The 24,853-nt window shown below is 39.4% G+C and overlaps 2 protein-coding genes across 2 annotated transcripts in view; one reads left to right on the forward strand and one right to left on the reverse strand.

Annotated features, from left to right (window-relative positions):
* Positions 1–1,142, reverse strand: part of LOC148726348 (uncharacterized) — a 3,135-nt gene extending 1,993 nt beyond the window's left edge. The window contains exon 1 of the mRNA XM_088727034.1: positions 1–1,142. This exon is cut by the window's left edge and continues 1,993 nt beyond it. Coding sequence (XP_088583160.1) covers positions 1–181 — 181 coding nt within the window. The 5' untranslated portion in view covers positions 182–1,142.
* Positions 1–24,853, forward strand: part of LOC111341968 (uncharacterized) — a 229,902-nt gene that overhangs the window by 140,259 nt on the left and 64,790 nt on the right. The gene's annotated exons all lie outside the window — the stretch shown is intronic.

The raw sequence follows: 24,853 nt of genomic DNA on the forward strand, positions 1-24,853 counted from the left end.
TCTCGAAGCTGGCTTGAACTTCAATTGGTGAGACCTTATGTGGCAAGGAAAATTTCAAACCTCTGCATATGACAAGCTTCTCGAAGAATGATAAACGATATGAAGAGATATTCTTAATATGTTCATCAACATCAAACTTCTTTGAGATAAGACGACCGATCTTATCACAGTGGGTACGCATCAAGTCTTTGTATAAAGCATTACGTGAAGCTGATAGAACGTGCGTGGCGGCCACGTAGCGTAACGTCGAGCACTCCTCCCTCAAAGCTTCGTGTTCCTTGTGCACAAGTCCCTTTAAATGAAGCAAATGGGATTGCTTGGAGCGTAGTTCTTCGACCAAGACCTCTCGCTGGTAGTTGTCGGCGGACTTTCTCCATTTTCGAGCTTTTCTTCGTTCGACTTGAGCAAAAGTAGGCACAACATCGAAGTTAATACATAGTCGTAGGAATTCTACGTTGATTCCTTCTTATTACAAGCGTTATGTCGACGATACGCTTGCAATAATGCCTGGACTCGATGCAGCTGCAAATTTCCTCAATGTACTCAATGGACTCCACCCTAGTATTCATTTCACTATGGAACTTTCCAACAACGATTCAATTCCTTTTATTGGAACGTTGATAACAAAGAACGGCAACAAGCTGGAGACTCAGGTCTATCGTAAACCTACGAACACGGGCCTTTTACTTCACTTTCAAAGTCACACCGATTTGCGCTACAAGAAGTGTCTTATCAAAACAATGGTTCATCGTGCAAAGGAATTGTCCTCTACGCATCAAGCATTCGTCGATGAGTGTAGGCATCTAAAATCTATGTTTCATCGCCTTGGTTACCCTAGTTCTTTGGTGAACTTTATTATCGACAAATGTGATTATTCCTCTACACCAGATACTAAGACAAAATCTGTTGAAACTTTAAGAGTCAGTATTCCTTTCAAAGATCAAATCTCAGTGAACATTGTCAAAACACAAATGCGCGATCTCAGTTCAAAAATTGGCATTGATGTACAACCAGTCTACACCAGTAAGAAACTTGAGCAGGACCTAAAGCTTAAAGAAATCAAGCCACGCATCTTAAATCAGCATAGTGTTGTTTACTGTTTTAAATGTGATTTGTGTGATTCAAATTACGTCGGATATACGACGCGCCATCTGAAAGCTGACGTTTCGAGCGTTACCCCTTCGCTCCGACGAAGGGCTAACGCTCGAAACGACGGTCAGCTTTTGTAATCGTTACGGTGGCCAATTTACCATTTGAACTTTGTCGATATATCCATATTATGTAGAATCTATTCAATAAGATTATTTACTTTAGTATAAGAGCTTCATTTCAATGATAAATGTATTTCTTAAGACTTTTAACTGATGTAAATAAAAGTATTTTCAGCAGAATTTCAAGTTTTCTCCAAGTATTCTCTATGTGTGTTTGCTTTTTTTTTTTTGCATTCTTCCGAAAAATCTGTTTGATCCCGATGCTCCTTCGTTTACTGTTTCCTTACTTCATGTCAACTTTTTTGCTTGAGATCTTTTCGAAATTGACGCGATTGGTTCAATGTGGTATGGATGCTTTAGGAATTCGGTTTTATTTTGGTCATGATTACTGGATAAAAGAGTGAATTGTCTTGCTAATTGAAAAAAGGCGAAAGGAAAAAAAAGAGAGAAAAAGGAGACTGGCGGCAGCCACAGATTATGCAGATGTTCAAACTTTCTCTACCCTACCCTTCTCCTCAGATATTGTCAGCTGTTAATTTTATCAGAGAATTTCTGGGAAAGGAATAGGAGAGGAAAAGGAAGAAAACATGGGGAGGGGGAATTCAAACAAGGGACTGTAAAACAGGTTCACCAGCCTTTAAATAACATAAAAGGAAAGGAAAAAAATGTGCGACGATTGAAGAGGATGAACAAGAGAGGAAAAACCGCGGTAAAGTTATGTATGTCACAAGTAGTCAAAAGACATCTATGCATAATGAATCAAAGATCATGGACTCGATCAAAAAGGGTTGTTGGGGTAATCCCACGCTAGAATAATATTTTTTTCCGCAAGCTCCTTACGGTAGTTACCCCACGACATCGAAACCCGCTTGAGATATGGCGGACATGGCGCACGCGCTGAACAATAGAACACGCTGAAAAAAAAGATTGCAAGATAAGGTCATTATTAAATTGCCTAGGAGATCGGTGGATTCTGTAGTAGCTCAGGTACCCCCACCCCACCCCCACCTCGCTTAGATAGGGTGCGGCTCTTGACAGGGTTAGGACCTAGTCTCATACCCAGACCCTAGAGGAAAACGAGAGGATCTGGGTAATAGATTAGTCAGGACCTTCCGGGTGAATGAAATGAAAATGAACCGAGTGAATGTGAATGAAATGGCACTTTTATTTCACCGTCGGACAGTGAAGCGAATCGTGACGGCGCTAATGGTGAGTCTCCTTTTCCTATGTTTTTCTCTTTTTTGCCTCATTTAAAAACTCTAGCCCAAGCGAAAAGGTCGGAAAATTGTCTTCGTTTTGGGACTGGTGGGCCGAGTCTCTGTTTGTATCCATTACTGTCGCGAAATGTTTTAGTTTTTCCCCGCGCTAACCATGGCCGCCCGGGCGAAAAAAAAAAAGTTCTAGCGAAGCGATTTGCTCACACTATCAGCGTACACTATCGGGATTTTGAGCACGCTTACGTATACTGAATTTGATTGCGCGGCTCTGTGGCAAAAATGAAAATTACTCTTTGAGGCAAAAGAAGCTGACTGCTTTATCGTTTTTCCAGAAGTGAAAATATCATCCGGGAAATCTAAGAGAGGCTGATCGTATTAAGCATGAAAAACCGGATTTCTTCTTACGTTATCAGTTATTGTCAATTTAATCTCAGTGGGGAGTAGTACGGTTGACGGTTAAATCTTATGGCCTTTGACAGAAGAAGTTTCTTAGTAGGAGGAAGATGTTTCTTATTAGATATTTCTTATAAACAGAAATAAGATGTTCGCTAAGTGAGTGGACAAATTTTTTGCAAAGGTGTTCACACTTGACTCAGGCGATATCAGAGGTACATCGGCTTTATGAATCCTCGGTAAACCATACATTCTAGCCAGCTGTTCGAGTCGTGGTCTCATCTTTTTGTAGACGGCCTCTACTAGATGTCCGCTTCGTTTCAAGCGCAGTTTCAGGGACACCCTCCTAAACAGCCTGTCGAATCTTTGTTCAAGCGCCGATACTATCCACTTCCGATCACAGAGGACGTCTTTGCTTGACAGGTGTCGGCGACTTGGAGGATTTCGGTCGTGTCATGATAAAATTTACTTGATCTCCCTCTAGGCTCTGTAATATTGCTATGATCTCCCCTTCCTTTTTTTATGAGGGTCTCAATGGGGTTAGCTGTCAACCATCAAATGGCCAAAATATTAACCGTCAACCGTCAAAATTTAAACGCAATCTTTTTACCGTCAACCATCAAATAAGCAAGCCAATGCTAGCCCTCAAATGTCTTAGATATCCGTAACTAAGAACTGGACGATTGCCTTAATTGGGGTCGGGTTCTGTTGTTTATTAATAAAAGTTTTGATATCTCACAAAAATTCTTTTATGTAAGTCCTTTAACTTCTAGTCACGAGTAAACCTGGTCATCGATAGAACTGACATCCGGTGTGGAAACACTTCTAGTGTTGTAAGACGTTCGTTATTTGTTAATAAAAGGTGTTATAAATTAACAGTTCTTTACAAACGCGTCATAAGTAAAATTTTTTATAAATGGCATTCCAAAAAGGTTAACCGTCAACCGTCAAAAGGGCTTATTTTTAACCATCAATCCGTCATCAACGTGAACCCACCCCCCCCCCCCCCCCCTCTTTGAGACAGAAGAAATGTGCGAAACAAAGCTTGGAATGTTCAATGAAAAGTTAATATAGAAGATTCCCGGGATCCTGTCAGACTAAAACTACCGACCAAACAATTGTCACAAACAAGAATATTCGTTTGAAGAAACTGTGCAGTCACGTCGTCACAATAGGCTGGGAGACAGAGACGCAGACCACCGCTTTTTTGTAATGAGGCTTTAAATGAGAACTGAAAAGAAGATGAACTACGTTTGATCTCATTGTAAGTATATTCTACTGGTGCTATCACTGAAACAGAATCGGGTCGCTTAATACAATATGAGTGCCTAGCTAATAGGAGTAAGCACTCATATCTCCTTATTTTAAAATGTAAGATTTAAGGTTTGGATTCCTTTTTTTGTCCTTCGCAATCTTTAAGGCAAATTCAAGTTTGCGAGTCGATAATAATTGACAAGTTGTAACTGCCACGGATTTGAGCGTAAATTTCGGGTAAACTGAAAACTATTTTTCTCTAATTTTGTTCATAGGGTGGCCTACGAAAACACTTTGAAATATGAAATACGAATCTCAGTTTAAGCTATGTTTCTTTGCACAATCATAGCGATAACTTCTTTGGTATATCAGACATATTTTGAAAAATTTCTGCACATCATAACAATCAAATGAAATATCAATTAAAATCAAGTCACACCCGCCAAATGATAAGTGTTTTGCTCGTTAGCACTCGATTTTAAAAGGATTGCGAAGTATACGATATTCTTACAATTACTTCGAATTATCCTCGATGCCTTCTAGTTGCGGTGTTTTCTATAACCATCTTTGTTCAAAGGACCGACAGGCGTTAAGAGCTGAAAGTAGGATGGAGAGGGCACTCACTGGCTGCGTCGTAGAAAACTAGGCCCGTTACTTGTAAAATACAAATCATAGCGTCAGTTGTGCGCGCAGGAGTGGGAAAATTTTCATTTGGAAATTAATACACGCGTTTCTTATTTTAAGCAACCTAGCTCGTAATTGAATTTCGCATGATTACGTTGCGTGGCACAACATTCATGAAGTTTATGAGCAGTTCCTTTCAGTTTATCAAGTCTTGAAAAATCGATAAAAAGGTTAGTCCACTTGGCTTACCTAGTGTGCTTTCGTGAATATATTATTTTCTGGTGATTTAATGGGAACTTTTGGGTTATAAACACATCAGACGGGTCCTTTGAATGAATTAGCTCACTATAAAATCACAGGATACATTATCAAATTTAAAATGTCTGCTCTTCAGCTAATATTAATAATGACACCCTCTAAATGGATAATAAGAAACATTTTGGATTAACGTGACCATGCATATTTTGTTGATTGGCTGTACAAGAAGTTCTCCGAAACCGCAGCATGTTTTTATATTTCCATACTCCTCCAACCTATTCTATTTCGTTAATTGAAATCATTATATCATTGGGAATAACTTGGAATTTTGCGCTGAGCCGAGATTAAAAGTTGCATATTTACGGTCATAGCGGCAAAGGCAAAGTAATAGTCAAACTGGAAAATAATTTTTTAGCTTAAAACGGTTGAACAGAAAATTTTATGTGACTTGTTCTCACAAAGGATCGGTCTAAATATGTGAAGCCAAGTAAATTCCTCAGACGAGAGTGTTGTGAAAAGACATGTAGTTCAATTTTTGCCATTTTTTATGATTGGCGCTGTTAAAAACGACCTTTGAAGTGGTGAAGCGATTTTTCGCTTGGAAAAATGTTATTTTACAATATTTCGAAAAAAGCAATGTGGTCTCAATAGTTTGATTCAATACCTTACGAGATCTATTGTTATTATAGATGGTTATGATCTCACCAAAATGATTGAGAACATTCGCCAACTCTACGAAATTCGCGAGGGTACGATAAACCTCCTTCCTTGGTGTGGCCACTCAAACTTTTCTTTTGGAGACTTCTACACCAGACTTAAAGTCGTCTACAAAGAGAGAGCGAGAGGAACAGCTACGGACCGAGTTGTCAAAATGTCTGAGATCTTCAACCCGCAAGGGGAATGTGAAGAACCAAGAGTTGTTTTAATCGAGGGAAAGCCTGGCATGGGAAGGACAACTAACTGCAAGAAAATGTTTTTCGACTGGGCCTCTCAAAAACGCGCAACCGGAAATTACTTCGCAAAAATTCCTCATAGTGCTTTTGATTAAATGTCGTGAAGTCCAGTCTGACCTTTGGGAAGCCATTAATGATGAACTACTACCTCGAGATGTCGGTGACGACCAAATAAAGAGATTCTTCGACTTCATTCGCCACAGTCAATCTGAAGTTCTCCTTGTACTCGATGGATCGGATGAAGTTTCTGAGAAGAAGCTACCAATTTTTTCAGAAATTGTTGAAGGCCGAGTGCTACAAAAATGTCGCGTGGTTGTTACGGCACGGCACGAGGCTGGAGTCAAAGTTCGAAAATACTGCGACACGCATCTTCAAAACTTTACGAAAGCCAATTGAAACACCTTGGCTCGATAGCTTTGAAAGGTTTACTTGAAGAGAACTTGGACTTTGACGAAAAAGAGCTTGGAAAAAAAAAAAGGAAAGCGACTTACCTGGATTTGGATTTCTGTCAGTTCAGCCCTGAGGCAGTAAACTAAGACCGACTAGACCTTATGGCTTTCTTCACAAGACTTTCCAAGAATTCTTCGCAGCATTCTATCTCAGTTGTCAGCTTATCAAGAAAGAAATTAACACGGACAGCATAGCTGTTGACAGACGATATCGCCACGAGCTAAAAGAAGTGCTTCTGTTTACATTTGGCATTCTGGCAGCGCAGTCCCAGGAAACAGCAGAGAACCTTGTGAAAAGTATGGCAGCACAGTCAAACCAGGAGGGTGGGGCTTAGGAAGCCGCAGATACTATCTTTGATAAATTAGACTACATTTATGAATGCAAAAATGACAACAACCTTGAGCGTTTGAAAGAAAATTCATTTCGGAAATTGCCGCATTGACCTTGAAATTACTTTTGTGATTCTGGTGCTGCTGCTCTGACTGTTGTAGGAGTGTAATCCATCTCTGACCGAGTTGGACGGGCTTCTTCCAGAAAATTTGTACTCAGCCCAAGGACCAATTTTAAAAAGCGATAACGTAATGAATAATCAGCGACTGACGACTCGTACCCTGAGCAGAGTAAATGTACAGTAGCTTCTACTTATCGATATCAGTAATAATGTAAGACTTATGTAGCATATGTTTACTAGGATTATTCTCTTTTCTTGGGGAGGTATTTGAATAATAAATGTATTTCTTAAGACTTTTAACTGCTGTAAATAAAGGTGTTATCAGCAGAATTTAAATTTTTCTTTACTTATAGTTTTTTGTTTTGAAAATTTTTCTGAAAATCCGTTTGATTACGATGCTCCCCAGTGGACTGTTTCCTTACTACTGCATGTCACCTTTTTTGCTTGAGATCTGTTTCCTTACTTCATGTCACCTTTTTTGCTTGAGATCTAGAGCTTTTGGAAGCTGACCCATGGTCTGATAGAATTTGGATGCTTTACAAATTGGGTTTTTACTCATTTTAGGAATGCTGAATGGAAGAGTGAATTGTCTTGCTAACTGAAAAATGAAGAAAGGGAAAAAAAGAGAAAAAAGACATTGACCGTAGCTACAGATTACCCAGGTGTTCAAACTTTCCCAACCCCTCCCCTCCCCTCTAATATTATCAGCTGTTTCTTTTATCGCAGAATTTTGAGATAGGAGCGAGTAGGAGAGGAAGAGCAAGAAAACTGCGGAAAGGGGGAGTTAAAACCTGGGTCTGTATAACAGGTTCACAGCCTTAAAACGATGTAAAACGAATGAAAAAAGCTTGCAATGACAAAAGAGAATGGAGAAGAGAGCGAAAAACCGAAATAAAGTTATGCATGTCATAATTAGTGAGAAAACATCTGTGCATAATAAGAGAAAGATCGTATAATCGGTCAAAAATGGTTGCTGGGGAAATCCGACCCTAAAAATTACCCCTTCTTGGCATGTTCCTTTAGGGAGTCACTCCCCCTTTCCCATCATGCATCGGGAGAGGAGGTCAATTTTAGAAGGGGGGATTCAAATAATGTCTCCCTAACTCCCTCCCCCCTCCCTCATGTACCCTTGTAGGAGGTGACGTTAACACCGAAGGTGCAACGTTTACATCGAGGGTGCACATTCTCCTTTTGAAGTTCCCTTTCTTCCCATCCCCTCACACACAGACACACGCCCAACCCTTGACATACACGAGTGGAATTCAAGTTTACCGAAATGGGTATCTATTTTATCGCCCCGCACATGACTCTACTTGTTTAAATTTGTGAAGGGGTATAACAAGATGATTTGGCTTTATTCACTGAATTAAAATTGCAAATTGGCCACCGTAAAGAGTTTCGTAAGAAGACCTTTCAAACGCTAGCCCTTTGTCTATTGGCTCTGACGAAGGGATGGCGTTCGCCTGGCCAACTTATATTATCAATTCAGTTGACAAAACCAAATAATGCTTTCGCTTTTATTATCAGGCTTCGTTTTCTTTTCCTTTCTCTTTTATTGTTCTTATGTATTACATACATAAGCACACTATCGTCTAGTCCCTACCCCCCCGCCTGCTGCGTCCTCAGCTCCGCTGTAGCTACCTAATTAGGGACCTTAAGAAACCACGACGGCGACGGCAAAGAGGATGTGGAAAAACAAGAGATCTAATTGGCAGAACAATAGCTTAGCACGTGCGTTTTGAAACTTTGCACTTTTCTTAGCCATCCTATGCAAAACAACAACGTGAAATCGCCAAAATTTGCGTCGTCTGGAAACCGAAACCGTGACGGCAAATTATTTTAATTTCCATTTGGAACTCAACGGCTAATTTATACGTAATGCTGAAGTTGAGCTGTGGCGCTGTATGAGACAGTACAGTAAGGTCCTGCAGTTATTTTTGAAATTCTAATTAAGAAAAGAAATTCATTTTTTAATCGAAGTCTTCCTTGGCGTCGCCGTCGTGGTTTCTTAAGGTCCCTATTATTACCTTGAACATACATTTTCACCCATAGACACAACATGAGATGAAAGCGGAAACGAAAGACAAACATTGTGTTGTTAGAGGGAAGAGGTTTGAATGAGAAGTTACAATCAGACTACTCGGTGTAATTTTGTCGAACGTTTCTTTACTGAAAATTTCAAATAAACATCATGTCAACTGAAAAGATACTCTCTTTAAAAGTCTCTCTCGTGGTCAAGAGTCCAACATTAAACAGAGCCCTCTTACAAATAAATTCATTCATCAAGCGGAAATATTCCTACGCCTTTTTTTATACCACAACATGTTACCCTCCAAACCCTCTGCATAAAAATAAACGCCCCTCAGGACATGACTCTCTTTTTCATCACATCACTGTTTCATAACAATATCCCCCCTCTCATTGATAGTCAAATTGCTTTCACCTTTCTATAGTCCTACCTTTACACTGTGTCGGCAACGACTGATTTCCGCAATCCGCCTTATCATCTCGTGATCACATTATCTGGTGTTCAACGCCCCCAATTTTTGTTGAAATTTCTCCTTCTTAAGTCATTACAATATCAAGCCGACAAATAATGAGAATAAAGAAAAATAACAATTGATCCAATACCAAATTCTCCAAACTAGTCTCCTAAGAATTGTACCGCAGACAGTAAGGAGAATTACATATGAGATCTCGGAAGTGAAAGATCGAGTTAACTTTCCTTGAGAAGATTCTACAGGATTCGAACCACTGACCTCTACGATACTAGTGCACCGCTCTACCAATTGAGCTAACAAGCCAACTGGGAGCAGGCCGTTAAGTTGATTCGTAATAAACCCGTGAATGCGCTCAATTGGTAGAGCGCTGCACTAGTATCGCAGAGGTCAGTGGTTCGAGTCCCGTACAGGCCTGATTTTTTTCAGGTCTGATTTTCGCTACTGCTTAAATAGCGCTATCTACTGCGAGGATCGTAGATCATATGTATCTAATACCGCAGTTCAAAATATATAAACTTCATAAATTTCATTGTATCTCATTTATCACTTTCACGGGTTTATTACGAATCAACTTAACGGCCTGCTCCCAGTTGGCTTGTTAGCTCAATTGGTAGAGCGCTGCACTAGTATCGCAGAGGTCAGTGGTTCGAATCCCGTACAGGCCTGATTTTTTTCAGGTCTGATCTTCGCTATTGCTTAAATAGCGCTATCTACTGCGAGGATCGTACATCATATGTACATACATTTTGCAAACTTTACATCCTCCAGTTAAAGACAGTGAACATTTTTTCCTAAATCGCTTGCATGCAGCCTGCATTGAAAGGTACAATTTGTTTTGTTAGGGCATTTTTTAGAGTTTCCTAACTTCAATCAACAACCTTTTTTAGTCTTGGATGTTTTTTAGAAGTCTTTTTGCTAGGCGGGAAGAAAATTTTGAAACCCCCTATCTTAAATGACAACAGAACAGTTTTATGGGCCCTTTAAGTTACCGGGACCTTCGAGAATGGGCCCCTGCAGAAAAGTAATACCGTAAAACGTCCATTAACCTCCCCCCCTCAAATAAGCCACCCCCCTCTAATGAGCCCACCCTCTCTTTAGAGGAAGAAACAAATTAAGCCCCCCTTTCTATTAAAGTAACTTAAAAAGGTTTCCAAGGAAACTCGGAAAAATGTTTCTTATAAGTATCTGTCACAATCTGACACTGTCAATTGGACAGGCAAAATAGCGCATACACACTTTTAAATTTGAATAAACAACAGTACTGGCAAGTACCGCTACTGGCTTGTTAGCTCAGTTGGTAGAGCGCTGCACTGGTATCGCAGAGGTCAGTGGTTCGAATTCCGTACAGGCCTGAATTTTTTTAGGTCTGATCTTCACTATTGCGTAAATAGTGCTGCGAGGATCGTGCACAAGTAAGTACTGGTAATGTAAATACGCACGAGTAAATTGACCATAGCAACGATCTTGGGGAAAAAAAACACTCAAAGATCTCACGGAAAGTACTGCTTATTTCCGATTAATCCTCGAGGATTCACCTCCGTTAAATTTTGTGTGAGTCTGCTTGTTTGTTTTCTGCAATGGCGTGTGTAAATCGTGTCCGTTTTCACCGAAAAACTGAAGTCAATTGAGATGCTTGTTCTAGCCAGACACAAGGGGATTGAATGCGACTTTCACCCATCGAATTCGTTCGCTTTCTGTTGTGAAATTCACTGTAGAAATATCTAACCCTAACCCTCACCCAAATTCAAGGGACTTGTTAAGGAATAAACAAAAGTGTATTTAAAGAAGATCTCAATCAATCAGTCAATCAATCAATCATTTTATTTAGTAATGCAGGTTGTACGGAAAGGGGGCAGCCATAAGGCTGATGTGGACCTACAACGAACTAATAAAATGTAAAACTAAAATAATTCATAAAGTCACCCTATGGTATTTAAATATTCAATATGAATCATTGTAATAAAGTTCAGTAGCAAACAAGTCACGAATTAATTCAAAAATTTACATGCAATGTAATAAAACTTAAAAATATACAAAATCTCTGTCTTTCATAGCAATCATAGGCGCTTCAAAAGAGAAGCTATTTATGTTCTGTGAGAGCTTAGGTAAAATATTTTTAAAACTGTCTTTTTGAATGTTCACATTAAAATTTGCCAGCTTAGCAATAAAATTCCAGACTACAGGTCCTCTGTATTGTGCTGATTCCTTTCCCACTTTGTAGTTCACTCTAGGGATTTCAACCTGTAACCCTCCTGTACGTGATGGTCTGTTGCGTAACTTCAAATTAAAAGGGGCATATAAGATTTTATCATTTAAAACATCGTGCATCAAAGGAAGGAGTCTTCTTTTATATATGTAAGAAATTGGCAACCAATTTAACTCTTCAAGACTTTTATCCTGATGGATAACTCGTGCAGCTCTTGCATGAATAGGGTTTAAGGATTCGATAATAGAATAATTGCAGTTTCCCCACACCACAATACCATACGATACCGCAGGTACAATAGATTTAATGTAAATTTCCTCCAGCGCTTTCACAGGAAGCTTCTTCATTCTTTTTAATACGCCCACTTTGTGTGCAAAAGATTTTTTTACATGGTCCACATGCAATGCCCATGTAAGCCTATTGTCAATGATTAATCCCAAACAAGTAGTGTTATTAACAACATTAATAAAATTATTACCGAAGCATATTGGAGGAGCAGGACCAATGAAGCCCGATTTGCTAAGGATCATAACTTCAGACTGTACAGGATGAATACAAAGTTTATTCATTGTACTCCAAAGCAGAAGTTGCTCGAGAATGTTATTTAATTGTGAGCAGACCTGATCAAAGTTCTTCCCCACACAATATAATGTTGTATCATCTGCATACATGAACGAGTCTCCAGATGTAATAGCATTAGGGAGGTCATTGACGTAGATAGTATAAAGCCTTGGACCCAGGAGGGATCCTTGGGGAGCACCATATTTCACTTCATCCAAGTTAGAAGAGTGGTCATTTACCACAGTGTATTGAAATCTGTCTTTCAAATAATCCATCAGCCACTCATGGAGATTCCCACTTAATCCAATAGCTTGGAGTTTTAATGATAAGATGTTGTGTGAGATGCTATCAAAAGCTTTCTTAAAGTCAATAAATATTGCACCCACAATCATACCTTTATCCATATTCATCTTCCAGGTATCTGTCATTTTTAGTAACATGCCTTCTGATGATAGTCCTTTTGGAAAGCCCCACTGTGAAGGACTTTTTAGAGAGGAGTTACTTAGGTGCTCATTAATTATATTACAGACCTGATCCTCCAGTTATTTACTTGGGATACACAGCAAGGATATAGGTCTATAGTTGGCAATGTCAGTTCTATTTCCCTTTTTAAAGATAGGGGTAACCTTTGCTCTTTTCCATGAAATGGGAACAGTTCTTGTGACAAAGCTGCGATTGAAGATATTTTCCAAGCCATTAATAATTGCAGGGTCGGCTAGAGAAATAATTGTACTTGATATACCATCAGGGCCTGCTGCCTTGTTGCTTTTGATATTCTTAAGACTTTTGAAAATATTTTCAGAATCCAGAACCAAAGAGTTGCAGGAAGATGCTGAGACTCTATAAATATGTTGTATATCGGTTTGGTTTGGGATGTTAGGGAGGTTTTCTGCGACATCTCTGCCAATATTTACAAAATATTGGTTAAATAAGTCAGCCTTCATGTCATCATCTAAAACCTCCAAGCTGTTTTCATCTTTGACTGGTCCAATTCTGGAGGACTTCTGGCTACCAGATATGCTATGTATAATTTTCCAGAACATACTTGAGTTTATTTATTTTTATTTTATTTATTTATTACAATTTAATGACACATATAACTTACTTACTTACTTACTTACTTACATTAATAGATAATAATACAAAAGAGTAAAAAGAAAGGTGCCATAAGGATGGTCCGCAAAAGAGATAAATCCCCATGCACGGCAGACCACCTTTAACAAAAAAACAAATCCAAACTAAAATCAATCAGATCTTGCAGTCAAATAATCCCTTACACCCCTTTTAAAACAAGAAACACTTGGAGCCTGACGGACCGATAGTGGCAGCCCATTCCACATGTGGACAATCCTATTAAAGTAGCAAAACCTAAAAGTATCAGTCCTCGCGTAGTTCTTTTTTAATTTAAGTTCGTCCTTACCCCTCAACGAGTATCTTTCCGAATGTGAATAAAATTGGATATAAGAGGATATATCTATATTAATATACCCATTAAGAACTCTATAAAAAAATAGTACATCAAAAAAGAAGCGTCTGTCCTCTAGAGATAACAGGTTCAGTTTTTCTTTACGAGTGTTTCTGGAATGTTCTGTTACTCTGGTAGGATTCTTTATAACATTTTTAAAATTAACGAGTTGCAGGACGTCTTTAAACTTTTTCCCTTTTCCAGAGTTGTCTAGCATATTCGAATTGAAGTCCCCGGTGAAGATGACATTTTTTCAGCTCGCAGAGATTTTCTCAAGAATTGGAAGAAATTTATCGTAGAAACCCTCAGAGTTTGGAGGACGATATATACAGCCAACAAGAAGTCTTTGAGATTTGACTTTGAGTTCCAGCCACGTTGCTTCGATGTCGTAATTATCATATTTTGCAATTGAAATACAAACTAAGGAATCTTTAAAATAAACCGCAGCTTCGTCGCTGATTTTGCTGAGGCGATCCTTTCTTTGAAGCTGGTATCCTTGAATAGCGATTTCATAGCTCTCTACGGTTGGAGACAAATGAGTTTCTGAGACAGCTAGAACATCTAGGCCAGTATGAAATAACAGGAATTTAACTTGCGATAAATGTTTGTGAAGGCCACGAGCGTTTGTGTGGCCCACTGTTATGTCACACCTTTCATGATGTTTAATCGTGGAGAAAGCGCTCAACAATAAGTTTTCTGTGACATTTCTTCTTCCAGTTACAGGCTCAGGGTTTGGTGAAACATCACCAGCAAACACAATCCTAGTTAGTTGATAGCCAGAAACGGCATTAGAATTATAACAAAGCCTTGAAGACAAGAAGCGCTTTCCGCGATATTCACCAGATTCAAGATGGCGAAATGACGTTCTGGAGTGAACAGCGTCTTCGCAAAATTCTGCTTGTTTAAACAAGTCAAACAAGGAAGGAGGAGCATCTGTTTCTCCAATCACTCTTAGGTTGTCATCTAGGGTAAAAGCGATAGAGAGTAGCAAGGATAAACATACTAAAAAGCTTCCAAAGACCGGAACTCTCGCGAAACGTGTCAGCTGCTTCATAGTCAGAAACAAAGCTTTCCTTAAAGTTCCACAAACGAACAAATTGTTCGGAAGAGTTCATATATCATATGAATGAGAGTCACATTGATTAATTTAATTGTTAATGGCAAGTACTTCTCATTTTGACTTTATGAGTTACTTTTTGGGAGGGATTCTTAAGTACCAAGTGTTTTTTAGGCCGCGTTACATTCTTCTTAAAAACAGATTTAGTACCCCAAAATTTATTTCGAAATCAATTTTAGTGGAAAACCAAAGTGATCTGAGAGAAAAGGAAAAGAGAGAATTAGCGTTAATTATTGGCAAAAGGTCGTGACCGAAGTCTTTGCTTAAAAATGTTTTCTAGCAGGTAAAACAAGATGTGTTTATGAATAATTTTAAGAAAGCTTAAGATGTTCTGCAAAGCGACTGAACACGAAAAGGATACCTGCCGCTGAGAGCCGGCTGGATGGGAGATTACTGCCCTCTGTCTGAACAAATCAGATCGCAGGATTTATAGAATACAGCCCGCTCACGAACTGAAGAAAAAATCAAACAAAGGACTGCGATTGTTCATAACTCTAAAATCTACACATTCTAATGTGTACTGCGTTTAATTTTATTCAACGACCTTGTGAAAGACACCAAATGAATCGACCAAAAGCAGAAACACACACATTGAAAAAATATACTTAGATAATCAATTGACCAGGATCAATTAATAACTTTCTCTCAACTTATTTAATATGAATATTAAATAAATATCTAACACTCTGAGATGATGCATTTGAATTAGTTGCTCACTCATCATCGGGTGATTGAGAATCAGAAAATTATCTCAAAGTGATGGTCGATAGAATCCAAAACATTTGGGCAACAACAAACAATTTGATGAGTGAAGGCTGATAGTTTCGAAAGAAACTCTTTGGGGCTGCGTCGGTGGGGGTAACGAAATAATTTGGATATATCAAGAAAGTTCAAATGGTAAATTGGCCACCATAACGATTACAAAAGCTGACGTTTCGTTGCCATGTTCCCACCAATAACGTAGCACAATTTTCTGCCTTTAAAAGCACACACAACCCACAAGTCCTTTATTCGCTCCGACGAAGGGCTAACGCTCGAAACGTCAGCTTTTGTGATCGCTACGGTGGCCAATTTACCATTTCAACTTTGTTGATATATCCAAATTAATTTGATGAGTGATTTGATAGAGCGCTCAATAAAAACGTCAATGGTTATTAGCCTGTCCTGCTCATGTACACAAATTAAAAACCCGCTAGCTACGCTATAGTCAGTGAGATGAGTAAGAGTAATATTCCATCAGCATAAGGTCAAAACCTCACCACCTTACGTCACACACCCTAGCTGTCTAAAAAACTTTCACTCTGAAAAGTCTAACACTTTGGGTGATTTGATCTTCTACGACAGCACATGCCGTCCGCTGCTGCACCAACGTTTCCTTCGTCCAAGGAGACAACCAACTATACTCGACTGTGCCGCCTTTTAGTGGATGTTGGATCCCTTCCCTTGAGAGACACTTTTGATGCCATACACCCTCCAGTGCGACTTCATACAGTTTTAGGGCGTCACCCAGAGGATGTAACACTACAGTCTCTGAAGAAGAAGAGAATCCTGAATCCTACACAATGGGGGAAGCTATATCCAACTGTTCCATCATCTGTTTCATCAGTAGACTTTGACATCACGTTACTGATAGTGCTACTGAGGAATATCTGTGGGTTGCTCTCTCCCAGCATGGGACAGTCTTCCCCCAGCTGCAGATGTGAGTAGGGAGGCCAACATAGCCAGGCTGAAATACTACCGTAATACTGTGTACGGCCACGCCAGCCAAGCCTCTGTGGATGATGCAACATTCAACAGCTAGTGGCAAGATATCAGTAACGCCATATTAGAACTGGTAGGAGCAGGTTATGGAGCTGCTATAAGTAAGCTTAAGAATGAGTGCATAGATCCTGATACAGAAGAACATTACAGACAGCTGCTAAAGCAGTGGAAGCAAGATGAAGACAATATCAAAGAAACGATCAGAGATATTGAAGGTACACGTTATGCCCACCAATGATTCAATCAAAAAAAATGATAGGCGAAGTAAGTATGCTGCATGAACATTGGAGCAAAACACCGCTTTGGCCCACAGTCTTGTGCTGTGTTATATAAATTCCCAATGCGAAGGAGACTATACACGTACACGTAAAGAGTGAGAACACTGAATTGATAGGAGGAAACTGTCAGGAATTAGAGCAAGAGTAAACAGCAATAAAATGGCTCTCTTTTAAGGAATAAGATTGATATATTTATAGGTAGTCACCTATCGCAGCAGAATTTGAGACAAAGTCTGGCAGCTATGAGATCAGGGCTAGCATTGAATGAAGAGTTCCTTGTTTGGTGTTATTCATTCCTTGAGTATAAATGCAATTTGTTTCAGAGCTTCTAGAATCTGCTAATGATACAGAACTGTCTAAAATAAAATGTCAGTTTTGATCTGCAGACAATGTAGATCATATGAAAAGTAAAATGGGAGACCTTAGTCACAAACTGGAGACATTGATGGCTCGACAAGAAGAAACAAAGGAACAAGGTTATTTCTCAATGGATGAAAATTGTTTATTGGTAAAGATTAGATCTTATAGGCACCTAGCAATTTAATCTGTCCGTTCTCCCCTTTCCTCCCCCTTCCTCCATGTACGACAATGTTGGGTGTCCTGAATCAAACAATTTTGAAAGCGGGATGGGAGGGGGGGATCGTGATCTTGGAAATTGAATGTAACTTGCGTATCGTGCAAAAATAGACCATGAAGGTACGAGATATTTACGAAGGATTGTAGTATCACCAAAGAGCTGCCAAAACTGGCACATTTCGGACGCAAAGTTAAGACAAATTCCATACATCAAGACAGTAAAGTTGTGATGAAAAACGTTATTGGCATATCATTTGCTCTGTTTTGTCCCAGCCTTGCTGAAAATAGACTTGTTCTGCCATAAAACGACAAAAGTGTTAATGCAACCCCTGATTGATGTCCGGTACATGTATGTTCCGTTTGATACTCTAAACCTGCGTGAAATACACTGATTTTCCTTTTTCTGTTCTTTTATTGTTTCTCAATTGAAAAACGGATCTTTCGCTTAAAACAACAGATACATGTCAACTGTGTCTAAGATATAGAAGCCGAAAACCTGAACATGATGAATGTTACGATCTGTAGACAAAATCACAGTCTTGATTTTAGGCAGATGAGAAGTGTGGTTGGAATATGTACCCATCGGTATCTACCAAACGCTGTGTTAAATGGGTTCAGAGAAGTTCAGCTATTGTCTAATTTTACGTGCTAGAAACTGCCTTCAACATCTGACTTCGTGAACTCCTTGGCTCCATGCAGGCGTGTGGCTACGTCGTTTATGGTTGGCAGTGGGTAGCGTTCTCTCTGTCGCTGACTTCCCTCAGTTGAGGCACTGCTTTTAGTAGCACGACAAATTTTGTCTGTTTTATTTTTATTGAGCTGAGATTTACAGAGTAATTGCTCCCTTACTTTGACACTGCGAACGCCGAACACTCAACTGTCGCGCAAGATCTCCTAATGAATTCTCCCATAATATTCAAGGTCTAATAGAAGGCTTTTTTCTTTCTTCCCCGTTTTGGGTTGGTGTGTCAGGGACATGTGCATAAAAGGAGGTGTCTTCCTTAGATGTGTAAATCATGATCACTGGATCTTATATGATTCATGAACCAGGCCATTTCTCTCTTTCGCTCGCAGTGCCAATGCGCAAAGATATTTACCAACTCATTACTTCACTGATACAATCCTTCCCCCCTTGAATTGTGATTCCTTCAGTAGAATACCCTTATTTTCAAAATGACATAAATGTTACCCTCTATCATTAGAACTAAATAGACAGGAGTTGCATGAGATCAGTAGTGAAGTGCGAAACATTGGAGAAAAGTTGGACACCCAGCTGTAAGAGGACGCGAGGAATGAAGGTAAAGGACTCGAGAAGCACTATGACGGAACACTTTTACCAAATTTTTCCAATATTTCCATACCAACATACAAAACATTAATGAAAAGTTGGACTCTCAAATGAAAGAGGACACGAGGAATGGAGGTAAACAACTCAGCAAGATAAAAGTGCGTTATAGTAAAATTTTTCACAGGGAATATAAAATTGTTGTGGACAAATACTCAGAAGCCACTTGAAATTTAGTGGAAGTTACGTTAAAATATACTTGTGGAATATTCCAAAGATGAAATGATTTAGAGGTGCATGACTCGCTAACACTTACAGCTTAGATTGTGAGGGCAGAAGATAAGCAATCTGCACGCCGTGTTCGTGCGTTACGTGGCACATATGAGATATTGTCAATTTATATTCATTGGCCAACATATACCTTACTGGAAAACTGATATGATGGTCTGCCAAATATGAAAGATAAACCTCTCCAAGAAAACTGATTTTTCTTCAATGTTTTCAAGTCGTGAGTGTTTGAAAGAAAATATATCTCTGACAGAGTTGTGTTTGAGGGAAAATAACGTTAGTGAACCTGGTGCTGCTGCTCTGGCTGAGTGTTTGAAAGAAAATTCATCCTTGGGAAAGTTGGACTTGTCTCAAAATAAAATTGGTGATGTTGGTGCCGTTGCTCTGGCTGAGTGTTTGAAAAGTGATGCATCTCTGAATACGTTGTCTTTGTGGAAGAGTAACATTGGTTGCTCTGGTGCTGCTGCTCTAGCTGAGTGTTTGAAAGGAAATACATCCTTGAGAAAGTTGGATTTGTCTCAAAATAGAATTGGTGATGCTGGTGCCGCTGCTCTGGCTGAGTGTTTGAAAGAGAATATATCTGTGACAAAGTTGGTTTTGTCTGACGTTAGCATCGGTTACTCTGGCGCTGCTTCTCTAGCTGAGTGTATGAAATATAATAAAACTCTGACAAAGTTGTATTTGTATAGGAATGAAATTGGTGCTGATGGTGACGCTGCTCTGAATGCTGCGCAAGAAAGTCATCCATCTCTGACAATTTACTCCGATAAAGAGTATAGGAAGCGTTAACGTTAAGAATAAGGAACCACTATTGACTTTGAACCCGCGTAGGGTAAATGTGCAGTAGCTTTTATTTGTTAATGTCAGTGTTTATACAAGACTTTATATGCAGCATCTATTAGCTTTAGTGAGAGATTTTAAAGTGTAACACGTTGAAAGTTTGGCCACCGTAAAACTTTACAACGATGTTATCTAAGTAGCGTTTACTCTGTTTGCGATTGATGTATAATTAACTTTTCATGGCATTGCATTAGAAAGTGTGCTTTATTCATGAGGCGTGTGTGTAAACCGCGAAAATGTCCGCGCGAGGAATAAGCTGAATGCATTAAGGTCATATGCAAAAAGGCTGCCTCGGATTTTGTTTACAATGAAAATCGGCTGAATTCTTTTTGTCTTTAGCTGTAGATTCACCTCACATTTTCTTTAAGGAAATACCGTCAGATTTAGTTAAAGGTTAGAGTAATTATTTCTTTTCTGATCAGTTCCTCGATTCCCATCGACCTTGCGTGTGATAATGTGCTGATACTCTTCTGTATTTTGGGGAGAAATTTGATGTTGATAACTCTTGGGTTATAAGGGTTAATGAAATGAGCTTTAGTCATGTCTTATCGTAAGACACTCACTGATAACTATATGAAGCTTTGTTAAGACCAGAAAAAACAATTTTTCTGACGAAGTGAAACTTGTTTTAAAAATGTTGCCACAACATATATTTTCACTTTGTAAGGGTGAGTAACTTAGACGATAGATGTACTTCTGAGGACTTTTAACTGATGTAAATAAAAGTATTTTCGATAGATTTTCATTTTTTATCTCATATGGCTACCTATCCTAATTACATATTCCCATTATCCCCAAAAAATCCATGCAATCTGAATGTTCTTCATCTTGTTGTCGTTTCCTCATCGTTTGTCAACTGGCCTTGAGTTTATGTTGAAAAGTCGTCACAAAATGGACGCATCGGGAATGAAATTTGTCTCAAGAATTTAATGTTTCATGCTCATTAGAAACCGTTCATAACATATTGCCTGAGGGGAGAGGGGTCGAGTGATTTTGTTTCTTTCATATTAAAACTAACCTGATCCTCACTAAGGCTCTTTAGAATTCTAATGACCCCCCCTCATTTTCAGTATTTTTCCATTGTCCCCTGTTAGCAACCCAGAATCCTCCGACCCTTTACTCCCCCCCCTCCCCCCTCGGTGATAAATGATGACTAAATGGAGCTTAATACGATTCCTCGGCTCACAAACAAGACCGATACAACGTAGATAAGTAAATTTTAAGACGGAGCATTATATTTCGGCTGGCCAAACCAGCCTTCTTCAGGTGCAGGTGCTCTTTCCGTTGTGGTAGAAACTGAGCTACTTGCCCCTACATCTCTGACGGTCTTACTAACTATACCTTTTTTTCTACCGGCGAAACACGTCCCATTAAATCTCACTTGACCTGTGACACTAAAAACCTAATCTACTTAATTCAGTGGAACCGCTGTAACTTACAATACATAGGAGAAACTAAACCACGTTTAAAAGACCGTTTTAATGAACACCGCCGTACCATTTATAAACCTAACTCTAAATCTAAACCTACTACAGCGGCAGAACACTTCATTTCCTCTCCTAACCACTCTGCTAACGACATGGAGCTAGTCGCTATCGAAAAAGTGTTTTCCAAGAGAGACTCGATACGCAAGGCCAGGGAAGCTTTTTTAATTTCAAGAGGCAACACTATTTATCCAGATGGCCTTAACGCTCGCGAAGAAATGTATTAGTTTCTAGTTATTTATCCAATTTACCTTACTTCATTTCTATTTTTGCTCACTATTTCTATTTTCATTGTTATCTCATTGTCAATCAAATTAGTTTTACATATTTCCGCTGCTTCATCATACAGCTATCTATGAAGCATCACCCCAATTCTCTGTTAATTCTCTCTGCACCTGAAGAGGGCTGATTTTGCCAGCCGAAATATAGTGCTCCGTCTTAAAATTTACTTATCTACGTTGTATCGGTCTTGCCTCTATATTTGTATTTCATATTCGTTATTTTGGGCCGATCAGATCATCGCTGATCCAACGTACAAGAGTAGGAGTATCGTCCACGGTTGCCTGCTGAACATTTCACAAACAAGCTATTTGATCGTTGTTTGCGTCCAATGAAAAGGCAGGATGAAGAACTAGGACAGCTCACGTGATGTGTGTAAACGAGCTCCTGCAAGATTGATGAGACTGGTGAGAGAGTCTAGCTGGGGTGACGGCTTTTACGAATAATGGTTAAAGTGCCCCTGAGATCAAAATTTTCGTACATCATTTTTTCCATTTTCGTGTTCAGTGTGTCTCCTTCACCTACTCTGCCAAATTTCAGTTTAGACCGAGCACCAGAAATATCTTTTTTCGGGCCGTTAAATTCACGATTTCGCGTCCGCCATTATTTGATCATGTTCCGGAAGTTGATCGCAGGACTCAGAGGAAGTGACGTCAAAGGCTCAACGCGAAAATCTCACATGTTAAAATGTCAAGCAAACATAACAGAGTGCTTTACTCTATTCTTCAAAAACTAAACAAAAATGACCGGGCATTGATGCGTAATTCAAAGCTGAAGTAATCGAGCAGACCATGCTGCAGGTATTTCTCTCTATTGGAGCCTTGCAAATAGATCAGAGCGGGAAAAACGGACGCGATTTGTGCGACCTCGCCGAGTAAACCTCAATCTACAGAAATACTTGTCATCTACTCCGAACACTTCTCGGAGGACTGTTTCGAGAGATCTGTGTACTTTGAAGGATCTAGGCGTAGAATTCTGTCGGGTTCAGTGCCTGCCGTTGAAGAAGAGAGGGGACAAGAAAAACCGTCCTCAGTGCGATCTTGACGCCGGAAAGCGAAGTCTACGAACCTCCATGGGTTTTGTCACCTTTACATATGAGCTGATCAATATCCACCTTTAACAACTCTCTGGCAGAATACCTTACACAAAGGAAAGAACTCGGTGAACATTGTAAATAAGAATGATAAGATAGCCGAATTGAGGGTTGAGATTTCTGACCTCAAAGAGCTCATTTTTATACAAAAGAGATCAAAAATATAATTGTGTGCTCTGATTCTAAAAAGAGCTGGCTTTAATATCAGCGAAACAAAACAAACAGCTTAAGATATAGAGCGTAACAACACTTTAAAATGTAGGCTTGCAGCCAAAAAACCGAGAAAATGAAAATTTCTCTAAAAACCTGTCAAAATATCAACCATCTGATAGCCAAGTCAGCTTACTATCGAAGGGTCTCAAATTCAGCCCAACGCCCGTGACAAACGAATTCAAAATCAGGCCAACTTTTGTGAGATTTATTCGCAAGACGAATGCGCCTCCGTTACACCTTTCACGGACAAAAAAAAGAACCACTTCTGTTTCATATCAAACTGAATGCCATCGGTTCAGTCTTCTATCGCCCTTCAGAGCTACTTGGAAAATTGTCATAACACTACTTGCAGACTGCATCTACACATATACATCTACATTTATTAGTCTTGCAAAGAGAGGCCATCACGCAAGACGCATCTAAGCCAAAAAATACTTTGTAACGTAATGGGGTCACGGCTCTCAAAGAGTTGAAACAAACTCTGCTTTAAACCTCACCGAAACAACACAACAATAGTCATCATGAATAAGACAGAAAAAGCAAAAGAGGCCAAAGTGAAACTCAACAACAGAGTTCACTTCAAACCTCTCAAAGCACCGATAGGAAAAAACACGTAGGAAAGGGTTAATGAGATCATTGACCAAATGCATCGGGGAAAACACATTGATGACTTAGAAATGGCTTTCACAAACTCCCAATATCCGCCTTCGGATACACAATTAGCCATTGCCGAAAACTATTTTTACTAATCACCCGATCATTTCTTACAAAAAAGGAAAATCCCTTACGACAAGTAAAAATACAGTTCGGAGGCGATAAAGCGATGCGACCTACAAGAGCCACACGGGGAGTTCGTGCCGTTCTGTGTTTATCTTTATTCGGATGGCAAAAATTCCTCGTTTGTCGGCGCAAAACTATCCACAGAAACTTCAGATGATTTCTGGGAAAATTCGTCGTCTGAAAAAGTCGAAATTTCCCGACTGACAACGAAACAGCCTTTGACGTCATGATGACGTTTTTGCGCGCTCCGCTGAAACATGTTTTCAGCAATGGCGGACGATTTTTGGACGACTTTAAAGCGGTAAAAATTGGTCATCGAAGGCTTTTTTTGAGTTTTTAATGGCAAAAATGGTCTTAACTTGACCCAATTCAAGATCGTGTAAACAATTTAGGCCAAACTGAATTGGTCGATTTTCGTCTCAGGGGCACTTTCAGATTTTCGCCATTTAACGACTAACGGATAATAATGTTTTGGCCGTTTTAAGGTTACTTCCTACCGTTTGCAGGTGTCCTTCGGGAAAAAACTCGTACGTGCGCTAAATGGAGGAAAACCCTAATAAACTATACATCAAAACAAAGCTTAATAAATGCGGTTTACGATAAAAATATAATTTAGGCGATTTTTTCCTTTAGAAAGTGTCAGGAGTCGGCAAGGCGTGAAACGACCGAGGGTCCTTTTCTTGAATTATCGGGTATCGGATACCGCGGCACGAGAAAAATGGCTGCACAGTCTCATTCACAAGGCATCAATCAACAAAAGTGTGTCAGGCTATATATGTGTTATTCACCGGCCGCCCAGGAGGTCCGTATTGGGAGAAACTGTGCCCGAGGTCTTGGATGCCGCCCTCGGCCTACGGCCTCGGGCGGTACTCAAGACAGAGGGCACAGTTTTTCCCAATACGGACAGACCTATGCTGGTGAATAACATTTTTATTTTTATCTAACACATGACGAAATGATTGCCAAAAGAACCTGAATGATTTAGGACTACAATTACGAGTTTAATTACGGAAAAATTCTCCATAAACTTATATAACAATTTCTTAGCGAGTGAATGATAAAGAAATCAGACGTTATTCAAATCAAAGAGAAAGCTTACATCGAAATATTTTATTTATAAATGTATCTTGAAAGGCTTCCGAGCAAACTTTGAAACATTTTTTGACAATTAACTGTCACGATCTGACACCTGTCAATTGAAGAGGAAAAACGGTCTATACTTTTGCATAAACAACAGCACTTGTATGACAAACACACACGAGTTAAATGACCATGGGACAATCTTATCGTAAAAAAAAAAACAAACAAAACAAAA

The sequence above is a fragment of the Stylophora pistillata genome, chromosome 7 (assembly GCF_964205215.1).
Source record: "Stylophora pistillata chromosome 7, jaStyPist1.2, whole genome shotgun sequence".
Classification (NCBI taxonomy): Eukaryota; Metazoa; Cnidaria; class Anthozoa; order Scleractinia; family Pocilloporidae; genus Stylophora; species Stylophora pistillata.